This window comes from Antechinus flavipes, chromosome 4 (assembly GCF_016432865.1).
Source record: "Antechinus flavipes isolate AdamAnt ecotype Samford, QLD, Australia chromosome 4, AdamAnt_v2, whole genome shotgun sequence".
Taxonomy (NCBI): domain Eukaryota; kingdom Metazoa; phylum Chordata; class Mammalia; order Dasyuromorphia; family Dasyuridae; genus Antechinus; species Antechinus flavipes.
In genome coordinates, this window is record NC_067401.1 from 253,565,599 (window position 1) to 253,585,581 (window position 19,983).

A 19,983-nucleotide genomic window follows, 5' to 3' on the forward strand; every position below is an offset into this window, starting at 1 on the left:
GAAACAAAGCAGATGTCCACTGATTGGGCAAAGGCTAAGAAAATTGTGCTACATAAATGTAATGGAATATTATAGTGTGGTGTAAGAAATGAGGTATGTGATGAATATAGAGAAGCATGAAAAGATCTACATATACTAATGCAGAGTGAAGTAAACAGAGACATGAAAATATAACAATGTAACTGAAAAGAACAACAAGCATACAAACATCAAAACTGTTTCAAAATTATAAAGAAGACACTTGGTTCTTTTTTAAAAAATACCTCCCCCCGCTTATTTGCAAAGATACACAGATATGGAATATTGCCCATAAAGTCTATTTTTTTATATGCTAGTTATTTACTGAGTTTTTTCTTCTTCCTTTTCTTTTTCTTTCCTTTAAAAAGTTGTTATAAAGGATTCTCTAGAAGGGGGATGAGAGAGGCACAAACATAAATCTTGTAGATTAAAAAAAACAATAGACATAAAAAATATATTAAATATAATAGCTGTTTAGTATCATCTGAAATGACAACAATACCCAACCTCAATGATATGACTACTTATGTAACAATCAATTTTCTCTGGTTCTCAAAAGTAAATCAAATACCCACATAGCTCTTCTAGCCATCTGGACAAGAGTCCTCTTCTATATAACATTCAAAGAACGTGGCTGTCTCATTCTGCACCAATGAATGTTTGTCTTCAAGGTTCATTTATCAATGTAAGCCTCTAGTATAAAAGTGGAATTAACCAGCAATACTGCAGCTGTTTTCTATCGCAGACATGAAGTTAATGCGACAGCAGACTCAAAAGATTAGTAACCCTCCTTTATACTCATTTTTTCCCCCCACTAAAAGGCGACAGTCTAGTCTTACATGAAGATATGTAGTCTTACAAACAAACAACAACTATATGGGCAAATCAAGGAAGAAGAAAAAGGTCACGTATTCAATTGAGTACTAAAACTCCATTAAGGAATTAGTGGTTTGCTTATTTAAATGTATTTTAAACATATAGCTTCTAAACACAATCCATATAGAAAACTTCTCAGGTATTAATTGCTTTCACAGAATTTTGTGAATTTTTGATATTTTCAGAAGTGTTAGTTAAGAATTACTAAAAATTACCCTCATGTCCCTGCCAAATCAACTCATTTTCCCCAGTTCTGCATTATCATTAATCCTATCTAAAGTATTCAAGGCATAGGACTTGAATAGAAAGACTAATTCAAATCCAGCTTCAGCCACTTATTATAAATGTAACACTGGGCAAGTCAACCTTGGTTTTTGTTTCAGTTTCCTCAACTATAAAAAGGAGATAACAGCAGGATCTACCTCCCAGTGTTATTTTGAGGATCCAGTGTGATATTTGTAAAGTACTTAGCACAGCGCCTGACACACAATAGGAGCTTCATAAATAAATAAATAAAATGCTTCTTTCTTTTTTCTCCCCCTTGCCAGTGACTATCAAATTCTGCTTGATGTCTCTAAACTGTAAACTTTTCTAGAAATATTATTCAAATCATCTCGGTCCAGAGCTAAAATGTTAATTTAAGAACTCACAAAGTACAAAGTCCTTCTAACTACTCAGATCAGTAGTTTAGCAAGCTTATCTATAATTTAGTGTTAGAGAGTTGTTGGGAGCACTGACCTAGTATGTATTAAAGATAAGACGTAAAGACCAGCCTTCGAGACTTCAAGACTAGTACTCCATCCACTACAAACACTGATTCTCATGCATATATTAGTAACATAACACACATAAGAAGTATGATATGTGCTTGATGAATGGATTTTTTCCTACAGAGCTGTTTCCTTTATGCAATTAATGCTGACTAATAATAATAACTGAAAATTAGCTCAGGGAAAATTTGTGAGGAAACAGGATGATATTTTGTGTACACATTCTCCCACTGCTTCTTTCTTCATAGGTCATGATTATATTAATCTCTAACTCTTTTCATGGGAAGAAAGAAAACAGAGTCTTCTCGAGGAAGCCATTCCAAGAGATTTATCTCTTTTGAGATAATCTGCTTTCACACCAGATCCCCAAGAAAACAAACACATTTTTATGAAGAGTATGGTATTGCTTACTTTCTGTATCTCTTTTGCTCATTATACAGTAGTTTGCTATGAGTACAAAGAGACATTACAATTAAAATGGATTTGGTTTTGGGTTCCCATACTGCCGTCAACTCAAAGGAGTTATTTTTCCAATTACATTCAAAGAAGTTATGTGCTCAAATTGCTTAACGATGAAGAATGTTGCTCAGAAACACAATCCAAGATTTGGATGGATGAGCCTTACTAAATGACAAGTTGCTATGAGATGAATAGTATAAAGGGGCATCCAAAGAACCATTACATTTCCCATAGATATGTGGCTACCTTCCCATGTTTTTAGATTAATTTCCATTCAACAGACTCCTATTTGAAGAAGTTGAGACATGAGACTCTTGAATAAGATGACATTTAACAATTTTAAATGGTTCATAATAATATTATGAACACTGCATTTTAAGAGGTTAATCAAAACAGAATTATTCTAAGTCACTGTAGGTATTTTTTGAAACAAAAATCAATTTTTCATAGTGTTTTCAGGTCTTCCAAATTTCCATAAGATGGCAGAATACTATACTAGGGGAGAAAAACTCCAGCAATACTAAACTGGAAATACTTGGGCTCTTACCTCAGCTTTGCCACTTACTAAATGTATGATTTTAGGGGTTTTCAGTTTCCCCAATTGCAAAAAGAAGTCACCTTATTAGGTAAATTCTCCAAAGTCCCTTCTAGCTCTAAAATGCTACAGTTCTATTCCAGAGTTGAAATTTTTTACAGGATCTTAAGTTTAAACTAATCCTCAGGAATGCTCCTATTCAGAAGCTATTTTCTCCTTTATGGAAAAATAGCACTGTCCATTATTGAAAAAATCCCTCTGATATGCATGTATATTTACTTAGCAACTCATCTGTAATAAATACTTTGGAATCCTAGTTTCAGAACTGAAACAGATGTCAGAAAATATATTAATTCTCATACTTTACAAATGAGAAACTGAGACCTACAGAAATTAAATGACTTAGTTGTTCATGATTACCCAGTTAATTTGTAGCAACACCAAGATTTGAAGCCAGCACTAGTAACTCATAATTCTAAGATTCTTTCTTATAGGCACAATGTCTAGCACAGAGCAAGTAGTTAAGAAATACTTTATATCAAGATAATGTCTGTCCTACTTGAAGCAACTTAATTGAAACACTCTTTTGATTTGGTGACATTCAAAAATAATTGTTAGAGTGCCACATTATCAAATTCTTTTTAAAAAGTAATTTGAACTATTTTAAAATTATACAAAATCAATAATACCTCTAGCCTTAAATATTCTATTCTATTTTAAATGAGCATAAGTAATAGATTGATATGTTTTACTACTTTAGAACTCAAAAGGATAAAGTCCTTTAAGTCCCCTTCAAAGAAACTAAAATTTAAATTTAACTTAACTCCCCTCTAAACATTTTATGGGAAAGATTATCTTTGTCACTTCCAGTAGAGACTACTCAGAAATAACAAATTCAACCAGTTAAAAACAAACCCTCAGGGGAAAAAAAAAAGCATAAGGTAATGAAGCTTCATAAATCAATTCCAAGAATTTTTAAATTTGTTCTGGTATTTTAGCTATTTATTTCCTCAATGTTCTATCAGAGTATTCTTCCAACTGAAACACGGGGAGGGGGAATAAAGTATAAGCTACAGGAATTTTACTGTGCAGCAATGAAGATGATCTTGAACAAGGAGTTTAAACTCTAAAACAAATACCCATTTACATGTTCTTTCATCAGTTTTACTGTTTAGAATGTTACTTGAAAATCATCAGAGTAAAGAGGACAAAGAAATTTGAAGTATAAAACTTAGAAAAGCCATCTCTGATATAAGGAAAATCCATGTCATGTAAAGGATTTTTATTATAATTTATCCAAATGACACTTTCTTCATTTCCAGGTGCATGTAATGGACTCCTACTTTGAATAATGCACAATTGTCACAACAAATGTTGGAATTAAAAAAGTAATTGACAAAAACTTGAGTTAGAATTATGAGTTCTTGTGATTTTTTTTAAAGGTTAGCCTTAAATAAAACAATTATTTTTTTTTGGTGGGGGGTAAGAAATGGAAGGATTTCATCAGTCTAAGTCAATCCCAGTAAGGAAGCTCTCTTCATTGATACAGATCTTCAGCAACTTATTTGTGTTAGAAAGTTGTCTGGTGTACTTAATGGTAAAAATGATTTGTCCAGGACCACAAAACTAATTATTATCAGAAAAAAGAACTTGAACCCGAGTCACTTTTTATCTTCTATATCATTCTACCACTCAATAACAAATAGTTTCAAAGATTTAGAAGTAGAAGAATCTCAGAAGACACCTAGTTCAATCTCATTTTACAAATGAGGAAACTGAGGATAAAGGGGTTTCATATAGTGTACAAAGCAGCAGAGCTGCTTTTAGTTCCAAACCCACCACTCTTAAATGCTTACATCTTACACTTACAACACTTACATCTAAGATAAACTCATCACTCAAACATGCAATTTTTGTTTCAGATAAAATTCTTTCAGGAAAAAAAATCAGACTTAATAGAATGCAGTTTCATCCCTAAAAATGAGAGACTAGTATTTATATAGCAGATAAATATTATCTACTATATACATTTCAACGGAGTAGTTAAAGTTTCTAACTAAGTCAACTAAGAAAATGCTAACATTTAAAAAAAATATATAGCTTTTAAAATGTTTTGATCCTTAATCTAAAAAAACTATTAAAAGCATGATTATAGCTTTTATTTTGGTTCTTAATCCAAACTCCCCAGAAATTTCTAAAATATTAATATATACAACAGAGAAAGACTAATTCAGAAGGCAGATATATGGCCTATGCAGCTCTTGCCCTTTAGCTGTGTAAAAATTCAATCTCCTTTTTTTATAAAAAGATAAAAAACTTCTTTCCATCTTGTCTATAATGAATAAAGTTAAATTGTTCATTTCAAAATTCAGGTCCTTCAACCCAGAAATATTCTAATTAACAGACTGTATATTATTTATAACTACCAAAAACATTTTATAAGTGTTATGTTGTTTTACATATATACATACATATAAACACATATATACACATATATATTGCATATTATATATAATTAATATATTAATTTGGATTTTCCTCCATACCTAGCATGCAATTTATTATACTTAAGTGGTTTATAAAACTACAAATACACACACACACACACACACACACACACACACACATACACACAAAATGCATTTCAAAATGCTATACCAATATTAAACATGCCAGGGCAAATCTATGACTTCTATTTTCTTAAATATTGAAGTCTTAAAAAAAAATTTTTTTTAATTAATTTTGAGCACTGACTCAAACTATGGACTTGAATGTATATGAAATTTTGATTTGCACTTCACTCAATCCTTATTAAATCATCTTTCTCAGACAGAAAAATCTTTAACACCAGAAAAGCTGCATTTTGGGCAAAGTGAAAAAGTGTTTTATGAATTTATATTTATTAAACCATTTATATCCCAAATTTGATCTATTCTAGTGAGTAGGTTTACATGTGTGAGAAATAATAAAATCACACAAGATATGATCACACATTAAAAAAAAACTATTAGTATTTTTATGAAAGAAAATTCTAATATATGTTTTGCATTAATCAAAGTGTATAACGTTATTCCTTTTTAGATAACACTGCCTAAGTTTTCTGTCATTGCAGAATTTTTTAAACAATTTCAATGAAATTTTAAACTTTTTTAATTTAATTAATATTTTTAAATTTGTGTATGTTGGATTTTTTCTTTTTGCAAAAAAAAAAATGAAAACTTTTCTACCTATTATTTCTTAGAAAAACAATGAACTAAGACTTGTGGCAAAAACATTACTATATTACAATATATTAATTATTAATAATTAATTATTACATTTATCACACTACAGGCAAAAGATTCAAATCCATTTAGTTCATTTTTTTTCCCTCAGTTGGTCCGACAAGATGATGTTGGTGAATAGCACCTTTCAGGATCTTTCCCCCTCAAATCCCTTATAGACTTTGGTAGGAAATGGTTCTATTAAAAGCATGATTATAGCTTTTATTTTGGTTCTTAATCCAAACTCCCCAGAATGCTAAAATCAGATGTTTCCTTATGGAAAAATACCCAACAAATTACAGACTTAGGGCTTATCTAACTTAAGCAGTTCAAAAAAAAAAAAGAAAAGAAAAAAAAAGAAACCCTTCACTTTCTAAAATATTTAGAATAAATGGTCTCATCTTTCTAAGTTCCTGTTTCTATTAAAAAAAAAAAAAAGAACAAGGTGTTAGAAGTTTATAAAAATGCCTCTCTAAGATAAAATAAAATATATCTATTTCTCATGTTTACTTAAAGTGGGGAAGAAAAGATAACATTAAACATTTACACAGTACCTCATCATTTATCCTGTTTATTCTAAGATATTCAGCATGTGGAATTATGAATAGTTTGGTTCATATCATAACAGTCTCTTGTCACATTTGCTGTCTCAAAGACAGGACAATTCCCAGAAAAGGGTTAGCAATAGGACCCTGGGGGAAAAATTCATCAAATTGTTTCTATTAGTGTCACTAAGAGATATGAGAAGTTATTAAAATACTCACAGAATGGAAGAGACATGATGTTGGGATTTAAGTTATATAAGTGTAAAGTAGTAGGAGATACAGATGAATGGAAAAACTAGATTCTAATATAAAGATTAATGAATATGTCAATGGATCTGTGATCCATCGATGTGGTTATTCTTTCCAACATTTTTGATACTAACTCATTCATGTTATCTCATCCTTCTGACTTCTGTCCATGTCCTTTCCTAAATATTACACAGAAGTCTATCCAACATGTTAGATATCTCTTGGCAATGGAGTCAAAAGGTTCTTACCACATGTCCAGCTCATCTTAATTAATTCATGATTATCAAATTCTGAATTTTAAAGGTTCTTCAAACAACAAAATATCTATAGTAGCATTTTTTGTGGCAGCAAAGGATTAGAAACAAAGTAAGTGACCCTCAATTAATAGAAGTCTAAATAAACTTATTGAAAGAATGTTATGGGATATTATAGTGCCATGAGAAATGACAACTATGAAGAATTCAGAGAAACAGGAAAAAACTTGTATGAATTGAATGCAGAAAGAAATAGGAATAACCAGGGTACTACTACAAGCTACTACAAGAGTATAAGTCACCAAAAAGAAGTAAAACTCAGAAATAAGTGAAAAATCAAGCATGGTCCTATAAAAAAGAAAAAGAAACATACTTCCCTTATGCATGGATGCCACTGGATTGATTTCATTTTTATGTGGGAGGGTTAAATTCTTGCTAGAAAGAAATCATACTCAAATATAACTGACAGGAAAACAAAAGGTATCAATAGAATTTTTGGTTTTGTTTTATTTTTTTTACAAAAGAGGGCCTTCAAAGAAAAAAAGACCATTTTTTATCATTATTCAGTCATTCAGTCCTGTTTGATTTTTTGTGGTCCTGTGGATGCATAGATCCTTCGATCCTCCTATATTTCTCATAGTGGGTACAAGATTGGAGTATTGGGCAACATTTAAAGCAAAAGTTGGAAAGAAATAAACTGTGGCAATTTAAGAGTAAACAGAGTAGCAATCTATTTGCACTTCTTTTAACTTCTCTTGCTCAAAGACAATTCTCTAGGATGAAACTATTAGAGATTTGTATTGCTAAAGGCAGTTCCCACAGCTCTTTTAGTTATTTTTCCAAAATTTGTAAAGTTGTAACCCCTGCAAAAGCCCAAGTTAAAACATGCTAGAATTCCCTACTTGGGCCCAAACTGAAAAAGAAACATTAGAAATGTTTATTTATATTTATATTTATTTATATTTAAAGAAGACAAAACAGTACACAGGATATTTATTCAAGGCAGAAAACTGCCAAAGTACAAGATGGAACTTCATGAAATTCTAATCAAATCTTCTTCCATTTAAAAACCATCTCATGAACAATTGTTTTAAAGCTACCAAATAAAGCAAAAGATTAATAAACAAAAGTCATGAAAGAAAAACTCCAGTGAGATAAGCTTTTTTCTAAGTGAAATACCCTTAAGTTCTTTCAACAGCTCTTCATATGACATATTTTACCAACATGGCAGACTTCCTTAAATTTTGCTGTAGAGTTGTCTTAATTACACTGCTACTCATAGTCCAGGATTTGAATTCAAATGTTCCTGACTCCAAGTCTATCATCCACTGTACTTAAGTCACCCCTTTAAAGCTGGGGCCTAGAATTTGGCTAAGATTGAAGTCAAGCTTCCCAACTCCATTCTCTTCCTGTATTTGCAAATCAAAACATTTACTCTTCTTTATTTTCCCCATTTGGGCAATTGGGCGATTCAGTGGATAGAGTGCCAGGCCAGGAAGCAGAAAGATCAGAGTTCAAATCCAGCCACAGATATTAGCTGTGTGACCCTAGACAAGTCACTGAGTTTACTCAGTTTCCTCTAAATGAGCTAGAAAAGGAAATGGCAAACCACTCCAGTACCTCTGCCAAGAAAACCCCAAAAGGGGTCATGAATTGGACATGATTGAGATGACTCAATAATAATAATACTTCTCCATTACCTCTCTCATTCTCTCCAACCTTGTAAAGAATCACTGAAAATGGCTTAATCACATTCACCCATTCTTTCTATAAATGAGGACTGAGTTCATCTGGACTAGATGACTTCAATTTGTCAAGTACAACTAAGTGTTTCTCTTACTATCTATCTCCTAATTTATCTTTCATATTAGTTCCTTCTAACCTTTATTTTCTGTCCTTTCCAGTCCAAAAGTCATACTCTAGCAAAGAAAGCAGATACAAAGTAAAAATGAAGTACTGTTGTTACTTATCATCCCATCTATCCAAAGCAGTATCTCTTTAATCCTTTTTTCCTCTCAATAAGTCTTTAAAAAAGAAAAATAAACTTTTGGTTGTCTTTACTCTTCTCATCAGCTTCACTTCATTACAAATTAACATTCCCAATACTATTTTTACAATACACTATTCTGACAGAGTAAGTGTAATAAGATGAGATAAATGGATGAATTGACTAGAGCCCTTTGGAGGAAGGCTACCCGAGGAAAAAGCATGATAATCACCCCTATTACCACTCCACAAACGATCTTGTTTTTCCTAAGAGAGTTAAACTTTCTTGTACCTACAATACTTTCCTTTTTTTCAAAAGACTTATGGGGGCAATAAAGCATAAAAGAATTTCATTTTTAACACTCTGACAACTTTTTGTCCTTTCTTTTTCATTCTTTTTGAAGCTGACTGAATTATCACATAGTATTAATGACATCGACAGCATTTTTATCTGTTGGATATGCTCTATGGTCTAAGCCTGGAGCCCTTTCTTCTTAGAACATTTATAAGGAATATAATGTTAAGCTAAAGCCCATTTGAGAATAGAAATACATTATAAATCGTTATAGTTCTGACAATGATGAAATCATAATTTACACAGGGAGGCTATGGTACGTGGAGCTGAGATAGCTATAAAAAAATCTTCAAAAAGTAATAGGAAGAGGGAGTTTTTTAAAATGTTAAATAAAAAATAATTATTATTATTTTAATTTGATTAAAAATATACATATTTTAAGGGTATCCAGGCAGCATAGTGAATAGAGACCTGAGCCTAAAATCAGGAAGACTTTATTTTCCTAAGTTACAAATCTGGCCATAGACATTTACTAGCTGTGTGACCCTATACAAGTTACATAATCTTATTTGCTTCAGTTTTCATATCTGTAAAATAAACTAGAGAAGGAACCATTCAAATATTATTTGTCAAGACAACCCCAAATAGAATCATGAAGAGTTGAACATGACTGAAAAATGACTGAAAAACAATAAACATTTTATCTAAGATGATAGGTCAACTTTTCCCCCTACATCTTGAAAATATGGAATTTAACAATAAGGACCTTAGGTTTTTCAAAAGAGAAAAAGGATCACAGACTCATTCAATATTTTATCTATTTAAATATAATAATTTTAATTTCCTATGGGATTCAAATGAAATACTGAATCAGTCAACCTCTTGAAATTACAAAGCAAACAGAAAACAAAGCATAATGTGAGAAGAGGAATATAATTAAACAAAGACTGCAACTTACTCATTGTTTCTATTTTTGATGCATGGATGGTAAAGAACCTTGACAGCATTCCAGATGCCTATGGAGTTGGAATCCAACATCTTCATGTCTTCAAATAATGAGAATGCTTGGATGCTCTCTGAATTTCCCAGAGATTCAATCAGTAAACTATCTGAATTTAAAAGCCACACCTGTAGATAAGGATGAAGAGAAGGAAAAAAAAGCAAAAAAAAAAAAAAAAAAACAGAAAACTGAAAACAAGAGCTACAATGACTCTCCTTATCCTCTTCTTAAACCCAAAATCAATCAGCCAACAAGCACTGATTATGTGCCTAGTATGATCAAGATACTGTGTCTTAGGAGTAGGGAGGCCTAGGGAGAAGGTGAGAGAAGATAAAGAACAGTCCATGGGTATCAGAAGACACACAACCATTTATTAAATTCCCAGTCTTACACAGCATGGTTCATTGGAATGAATGATAAACTCCATTTCCTATCTGCATGGCCTTTGTAATGTTTTTACGACATGCTCAAATATTCTCCCTCTTCACCCCTCCTTCTTAAGATTATAAACCCTGACTTCTTTCAATACTCAATTCAAATACCATCTTCTACAAAATGCCTGACTCATTTTATCTTGCTACTAATGCCTTTCCCATAAAACTACTATCTACCTACTCTCTGACCATTTTATACATATCTATTTATGACGTATATCTGATTAGTATGAGAAATATCTTAATATTTCATATATCTATTAATGGACATTTTCTCTCATTAGAATACAAGTTGCCTTGAGGGCAGGGGCTGTTTTTGATTTTTCTTTGCTTCCTCAGTATTTAGCACAATGCCTATTAAACAGATACAAAATTAAATATATGTGTGTGTGTATGCATGTATGTAAATGCCTATGTACGTATGTAAATGGAAAGACAAACAGAAACATGGCCAATAATTGAATTTACTTTGCTTAAGCATATTTGTTATTGAATATTTGTTACAAGAATCTTGTTTGTCTTTTGTTTCTATTTTCAATAAGGGGTGGAATACAAGAGAGAGAAAATAGATGTATTTAAAATAATAAAATTCAATTTCAAAAAATGCTTGTTGATTAATTGACAAGTAGATCTTTAAGAAAGTCTACCAATGTGCAAGGCTGAATGTTGAAAACTATCTATGCATGTATTTTGAAAATAAAAAGTTATATATAGGGGATTATTTGCCATCTAGGGCAGGGGATGGGGGGAAGGGAGGGAAAATTTGGAACACAAGGTTTTATAAGGGTCAATGGTGAAAAAATTATCCGTGTATATGTTTTGAAAATAAAAAGCTGTAATAAAAAAATAAAATAAAGTTATTATTAAATAATTTCTTAAAAGTTTACAAAAACAAATCAAAACTCTGATTTCACAGCCTAAGATTTCCTTGAAATTGCTTAAAGTCAAGTTTTTAGCTTTTCACAGAAGGGCCTTTTGGAAATATGGAAGCTGTGTCCTAATAGAAATTCAAAAGCAATGTGGGGACACTTTACCCAGAGCTGCTGAATAGTACCTCAGAATCCTCTTTACAGGATGACTGATTATTGGCAGGCCTTTGCAAAACTTAATTCATATAACTCAAAGAAACCCACAGAACTTGATACTGTTCAATTACAGAGTTTTTCCAACTTAGTATAAACAAAGGAAGAGCACTATCTTGGAAGGAAGGAAGGAAAAAGCATTTATTAAGCTATGCAGCATGCATTATGTGCCAGGAATTATGCTAAATTCTTTACATATATTATCTCATTTGATCATCAGAACCACCCCATTTCACAGTTGAGAAAACTGAGGCAGATAGATTATATGACTTGTCTAGGGTCATACAGCTAGTAGTGTCTTGAGATTAAAATTGAATCCAGGATTTCCAGACTCCAGGACCAAAATACTCTAGCAGTGCACTTCCTAATTGTGAGGATCTATCACCATAAGTCAGACAGAAATGTTCAACAAAAGCTCATAATCTGTGATATATATATACATGACTCCCATGGAGAATTTATAACTAAAGACTGTAACTCAATTAAATTCAACAAACATCTATTGTGTACTTATTTAAATACAAAACAAAATAGCCCTGGACAAGGTAGGAGAGAAGGATACAAAGACAAACAAGATAAGGTCTCTGCCATCAAGAAACTTACAATTTAAGAGAAACACAAATCAAATAGAAATGATAACTTATTTTAATTGGTTATATTTTTAATGATCTCCATTTTCTAATATTTCCCTCCCTTCTGCCATACAGATAGCCATGTCTTAAAAGAAATTTTTAAAAGTAAAAAAAAAAAAAAAAAATCAGTTCAATAAAACTGATATATAAATAAATGAATGAATATATATATATGTATATACATACACACATAATTAATATAATAAATAAAGGCCAAAAAAAAATCTGCCATATCTGATGTTATATGCAGTGTTCCACACCCATAATTCCCCCACCTTGGCAAAGGAAGGGAGGAAGGTCCCACCCTCATAGAAGAGAGAGTTTCTTACCAAGATATAGGTTTTTCCATCATGTCCTTGAACAGTGAATCTAAATGTGCTTCTAGTAGAGGACAGTTCCACAAGACACTGAGCAATAACGCTCTGTACAAACTGAGACCTGTTTGAACAGAAATCAATTTTCACAGTGTGCTTCTCATAATAACTGTAACTGGCAAGATGAGCCAAAAATACCCACAGGGTGCCTGAAAGTCAGAGACATCTGGATGCCATACTTTTCTGCATACTGTCGGTTTTCTCACAATCTGGAACAGATGTGGATTTAATACTTTTTAATACAGTAACATGTTTCTTTCTTCTCCCAGTTTTTCCTATGACCCATTCCTTAGTCTTTAATACATCCTATGCCCAGGAAGCTAACTACTTTCCACTAATTGAAAATTAAAGAAAATGTCCCAGCAGCCCAAATTTTTAAAAGTAGATCTACTAGTGGGCGATTTTAAACCGTGAAGTTTCAAAGGAAAATGAGAAAAAGGATTATATATTACCATCTCTATAACTGAGAAGTAGTGTGATATAGGAGAAGAGTTGTAATACCTGAAGAAAAAGATCTTAGGCCTCTGACACTTAGGAACTGAGTGAACATGAAAGTTACCTAAACTTGCTGAGTCTCAGTTTCCTCATCTGTATAATGGGAATGAAAATATCTGTTGGACCTATCTCACAGGTTTGTTGTGAATTGTGACTGAGATATTAAAGCACTGTGCAAATATTAAAATGCTAAGTAAATGTGTATAGTAGCTGATGTTGTTATTATTCTTATTGTCATGGTGGAGGCTTTCTTTTAGTTTATACAGAATTTGAATTTACAGATGAAGATATTTATAGCCTAATGTACTCAAGGCTAAATATGGTCAGCTTACTCTAGATTCAGATACCAATAAGCCAAAGATATAGAAATGTTACAGTAAATTTCACTATGAGAACATCATCAACAGTTGATGGATCACCAGATGAAAAATTCTTTATTATGGCAGCCAATAAAACAAAAAGACTTGAAAAATCAAAACTTCTAAGAAGTAAGGGCAGTATTTTGCCAGAATGGATCCTCCAATGATACATAAACAGAATAAACCATTGGGAAGATAATCCATAATATTCCTTGAATTTTAAAGAAGTCATATTAAATAACCAATGGTTAATTATTAAGAACACAAGGGAAAACAGGCTGCAAGTTCCTTGAGAGCAGAAACTGTATCATATGTTTCTTTTGTGACATGCAGAAACACATCAAGACATAGTGAAATTAGGATAAAGACAGCCAGACTTGAATCAGGAAGGCACAATTCCCACCATTGATTCTAACTCTAGGCAGATCTCCAAACTCTTTATCCTCAAACTATTCTCTAAGATTTTAAATACAGTCAGAGTCAGTAATGAGCTATCTATAGGGACTTTCCTCACTGGACATGTTCTATAGCAAGATCTAGGCCACAATAAATTTCTCTGAACATTTGGTACTTTTAAAAAAAGCAAAGGATGTCTATAGGGATACCTGTGATTGGGGAAAAATATGGATTAGCCTGATGGAGAGTTTTCATGCTCAACATAGCCACCTAATATCAAGAGAACAGAAGGACAAAGACAAGTATTGTCTGTGGCAAATCTGTGAAAGTACGTGGATAGTTCGGCATAGTAACTTGTAGTCCCTCCAGCTGAGGAGGCTGAGCTTGATAGAATCAATGTTGACACAAGACTGATATGAATATAGTAAAGCCCAAGAGCATGGGGCCACCAGGTCACCTCAAAAAGGGAAAACAGAGCCAAATTGGAAAAATGGAGCAAGTAAAAGCTTCCATGTCAATCAGTTTTGGGATCAGGCCCAAGACAGGCTGTTGCATTTCCAACCTCAATGAGATAGAAAGATTAAATCTCATTTAAAAAAAAAAAAAAAGACATGGATCAGAATTGCCCAAGATAGACAAGCATGAATGGGTAATGATCTGGCATAGTAAAGAAAGTACAGTCAGTTTTACTATAATGTTTCTTTTAAAAACTCAAATTTGTTCCAGTGCATGTGTATATATTAGGTAATATTTTGAGCAAAATATGAATTTCAGTTTGATTATATATGAATTCTTCCATGAGAAACAGTGAGAAAGAAGAAATCTTTACCATTTCAGTAACTCAAGTTATAATCCTCTAATGCCCACTTCCACAAACAAACAGCAGCCTAGAGCTATGGACATTACTATTTATTGGAGTATTTATGTATTTCTTGACTATTTAACATGTATAAAATGATGGTAGCCTTGTGATTAGATTCCTATCTTTTTTTTTATGTCACCAACAAAGTATTTGAATATAATGTCCTTCACCCTATTTTTTTACAAAAGCCCCCTGACTTTTATTGAGCAATTTTGCATAAGGAGGTGCATTTGAGGAATTCATATGCTTTGTCATGAAAGAACTGACTGTACTTACATTGATGAGATCACAAATTCACTTGAATAGTGACCTGCTTAGCATAGTGTTATCCATAAAATAGGCTCTACATAACTTTTCTTTCATTGGGAGATTGTGATACAGTTCAAAGAACACCAGGACTGGGATAAGAACTGTGTTCTAATCCTAGCTCTGTCACTTACTAGTTGTGTGGCCTTTGCTAAGTCAGGATATCTCTGATCTTCCATTTCCTCATTTATTATAAAATTAGCCTTAACCAACTTCCCCCACGAGGTGTAAGAACCAAATATGATATAAAATAGTTTTGAAAATTATAAAATGCTCTATAAATGTAAGACACTGTTATTATTTCAATGCTGCAAAAAGTATGAATAAATCTAGATCCATACACTTTTGTCTATTACATTACATAACCAAAACAAATTCCAGGATAGAATAAATTTTCTCTGCACTTCTCTACATCATTTGAGATAGAAAAGAAACTCAATTTGCTATTTGTACCTTGGTATCATGTCAAAATCTCTCCCAGATGGCTGGATAATTATCTCTGTGATATAAAACTTTGTGGTCCCTAAAACAGGAAGAAAAAAATTTAAGAGGAAGCAATTCCCACAATAATACTAAAACATAAAACTTTCATTTCACATATCTCAGAACCAAATGGTGACATTTTCAAGTTAAATATTTAAAACGCTAATGAAATAACACTACTATAAACCTTTCAAGACTTGTGATCTGTTCTTCCATGGGGCTTCAGTGAAAAATGTGGGATTTGTAGTGGAGGATCTGGGTTTGAATTTTATCTTTGCTATTACTACCTTTATTTGACTTGCCTCAATCTTCACCTGTAAAAAAAATAGTTTGGATTATATGGCCTTAGAGATGCTATCAACTTCTAAATTTATGAAAACATAATTCCATGGAATTGGAATTCCAATATAATAGGAATTCTAATATAATATAATATATATTAGGTACATAATATAGGCCTCCTATGTGCATTTTTTTTTTTTTTGCTATTTAAATTGTTGCACCTCATGAATATATCGTCCCTAAAGATCCCAGATTCCTTCCCTGTGGGAATTCTCTTCTCTGGTCCACAGAGTGTTGAAGATAACAACCTGCTGCTGGCCCAAAGAATTAGAGACAGCTAGACAGACATTGGCTATCAAGTCAGGAAAACCTGACTTCAAATCTTGCCTCAGAAGACCAATATATGACCCCAGGAAACATTTGATAATAAACTGTCTTTTATCTCTTTTTGCATCTCCAGTGCTCAGCAAAGTGTCTGGCACATAGTAGGTGCTTCATAAATGTTTACTGATGAACTGAAATGAATCTATAATATTATAGAGGGGATACTGTCTATACAACTCCTCCAGGGCTTTTCATCGTATAAGATTCTTGCCAAAATCTGCCAAATCTCCTCTACAAAGAATCTACCCAACCTGAAGGGAAAGGGGTTCTCCTTGCCATTTATTAAGTCCTATTTCAATTTCTTATCACAACACAGAAGTAACACTATATTATCACAAGCTACACTAGTGGGCTGTAAGCTCTGGCTCATTCTGCCATTTTGGAAAGGCTTTGAGTAGAGTATCAGTGATGGACTAAATCTGTTATCAGAGGACCAATATAGCTAAGTGTAAAGAAGCTCATCAACAGTTGATGGATCACCAGAGGAAAAATTCTTTATAATGGCAGCCAATAAAACAAAGACAAATACAAAATGGTATTAGTTCTGATTGCTCTCTCAGTCCCTTTTCACTGCAGTTAAGAAAGGGAAAAAAAAAAAAAAAAAGACAAAGAATTAAGAAAAATACTAGCTTTTAGGCCATCAGTAAACATCAATTTAAATATTAGGATTCTAAACATGAAATCTTTTTCCAATGGTTAATGCCCTAATATGGCACTGGAGCAAATGAACTACATCAATTTCAAAAATTGATTCCTGCAAAATTCAGAAGACTATTCTTGCAAAATCAGAAGACAAAGGGAAAGTGTACCTCTCCCTTAGGATCTGCTAAGAGAAGGAAGTAGAAAGTTAGTAGAACTAGTTTCAATGCAATTTTTTTTTAAATTAAGATTTCATGGGATACTTAGTCAACTCACTTTATGCACTTATAAGCATAAGCAAAAAAGTGTTCTCTAATAATAATGGTAACTTATATGCCAACATCTGATAAAAAAGAAAAATTTAGATCCCTCAAGGTTAAAATATACATTAATACTCAATGACTGCCATACAGAATTGAGCAGGAGAGGATGGCAAAAAATATCTTGAGAATTTTTCAACTGAGAACAACTATTCATGACCCCTTTTGGGGTTTTCTTGGCAAAGATACTGGAATGGTTTGCTACTTCCTTCTCCAGTTCATTTTATAGATGAGGAAGCTGAGGCAAACAAGATTAAGTCACTTATCTAGGATCATACAGCTAGTAAGTGTTTAAGAACACATCTGAACTCAGGAAGATGTCTTCCTGATTCCAGATTTGAAATTCTATCTTCTGTGCTACCTAGCAGCCCAAAGTAGGAATGAAAATGACCAAAGACATCAAGGATTCAGAAACCTGATGTCTGTCTTTAACAAAAATATTTCTTTTTCCTGGCAAGCAGAAAACAAAATCACAAAATGTGGAATTGACTCCATTCCGACAAAAGACACTTAACTTTTCAGTGCTATTAGAACTTTACAAATTGCAGTGAAAGTGTTCATCTAAATTGGCTAAGAGGTTTTCTTCATCTAGGAGTTCATTATGTCAATAGAATTACAGGTCCAGTCCCCTTCTCTATAAGCAGTGGATAGGATGACAGTACCTCATATGAAAAGGACATGATGGCAAATTAAATGAGCCAGAAATATGCCATGGCAGCTTAAAAAAAAATTGCAATCTAGTCTGCCTCAGTAAAAGTACAGGACCAAGATAAGGGAAATAGTGAGTATATTGATTTCTTCCCTGATCAAGCAATAATAATTGAAAGTCTTGCACAGAATTATGAATATCAGTTATTTTTATTATTATTATTTTTTTTTTGCTGAGGCAATTGGGATTAAGTGACTTGCCCAGATCCACACAGCTAGGAAGTGTTGAGTATCTGAGGCCAAATTTGAACTCAGGTCCTCCTGACTTCAGGGCTGCCCCTGCACCATCTAGCTGCCCCTATGAATGTCATTTTTTAAGTGGTATATTAACAAAAGAGGAAAGCTGCTAAGATGGTGAACGACCTTGTCATACAAGTAACTACTGAGAAAGCTGAAAATGCCAAGAAATTAATAGTTTGGGAGACTTAAAAGAAGGCTAAGGGGAAAAGTCAAAATAACTATCTCCAAGTATTCAAAAGGCTTTCACATGGTCTGTACTATTTTACTAGCCAGGACTAGGACAAACAGGTAGAAGTTACAGGGAGCTAAATTTCCAATGAACATTAAAAAAAAAAAAAACTTTTTAATAGTTAAATGAGCTGTCTAGTATGAGAATGGGTGAGTGTCTCTTCTATGGAATTGTTAAAGAGAAAGATGGATAACCATCTGTGACCAAGGGTGCTAGAGAAGAAACTGAAGCAGGGTTCTTGAAGGTTTAAGGTCTCTTCAAATTCTGATTCTGCAGAGATGGAAGTCAGGCTGTCATAAGCAGGCACAATGACAGTGAGCAAAGAGCAGCTAACATTCTAACAGCAAGGTAAGAAACAGAAAAACTAAAAAAAAAAAAAAAATGCACAGAAATTGGTATAACTTCACAGGATAATAACAAATGCTCATTCTGATGTCATCCTCAACTTCTCAGTCTCCTACTTTGCCCCTCCATATTTAATCAGTTGTGAAGTTTGATTATTTCTCTCTTCATAACCCCTCTTGTATTCTCCCTCCATCCCCTTCCATCCTCTGACACATCTGCCACCACCCTGCAATATGCCTTCATCACTTTTATACCTAGACTACTGCAATAACTTGCTGGTTAGTGGGTCTTTTTCAAATCTCTCCCTACTTCATTCAATCCTCTCTTCAACTTTCAAATTAATTTTCCTACAACACAAATCTGACCATGCCATTTTCTCTCTACAGAGGAAAAATAACAAATTTAACTTTTGTTAACAAATATTCTATAATTTTTAGTTTTAGAGAGTTCTCTGGAGCATTGGCAAGTTAATTGCTATTTATGTGATCATTAATAATAATTCTTAGTTCTAGGATCAAATATAAATTTGGCTTTTAAAGTTCTTCATCACCTAGCCCTTTCCTACCTTTACAATCTTCTAATACCTCAATTCCTTGAGTAACACTAACCTTCTTATTGTCATTCCTCACATATACCATTCCATCTTACAATTTCAAATATTTTCATTGTATGTTCCCCATTCTGAGACTCTGTTTCTCCTCATTCTCATTGTCTAGTTTTCCTGGACTCCCCCAGATCTCAGCAGAAGTCTTACATCTTGAGTAACCCTCTCCCAGTCCTTCTTATTCTTGATAAGAGAATTCTTCCTTCTGATATTATCTCCAATTTTTTTGGTATATATATTGCTTGCACAGAACTGTTTGCTTGTTGTCCCCTCTGAACTCTGAGCACCTTGAGAATAAAGCCTGTGTTTTTTGGTCTGTTTTATTTTGCTTTTAATTCTTAAAACATTTTTAAATGTTTCAATCTGCAGTTAGTTAGAATATTGTAGGTGCTTAATAAATACTTGTTTATTGATATTCCTACACCTTGAAGAAAAGTTTAACTTAACTATATGCAATGCCTAATGGAGTGAGGGCCACTGAGAACTAGAAGAACTGGATTCTAGTCCTATTTCTGACATACACTGTCTGTGTAACCATAAAAAAAAGCAATTAACCTGC

General features: G+C 32.8%; 1 protein-coding gene across 1 annotated transcript in view; it reads right to left on the minus strand.

The window, feature by feature from the left end:
* Nucleotides 1-19,983, minus strand: part of UBE3D (ubiquitin protein ligase E3D) — a 211,719-nt gene that overhangs the window by 128,968 nt on the left and 62,768 nt on the right. The window contains exons 6-8 of the mRNA XM_051997325.1: nucleotides 15,644-15,713; nucleotides 12,728-12,836; nucleotides 10,209-10,378 (exon numbers count right to left, since the gene is read on the minus strand). Coding sequence (XP_051853285.1) covers nucleotides 10,209-10,378; nucleotides 12,728-12,836; nucleotides 15,644-15,713 — 349 coding nt within the window. The remainder of the gene's footprint in view (nucleotides 1-10,208; nucleotides 10,379-12,727; nucleotides 12,837-15,643; nucleotides 15,714-19,983) is intronic.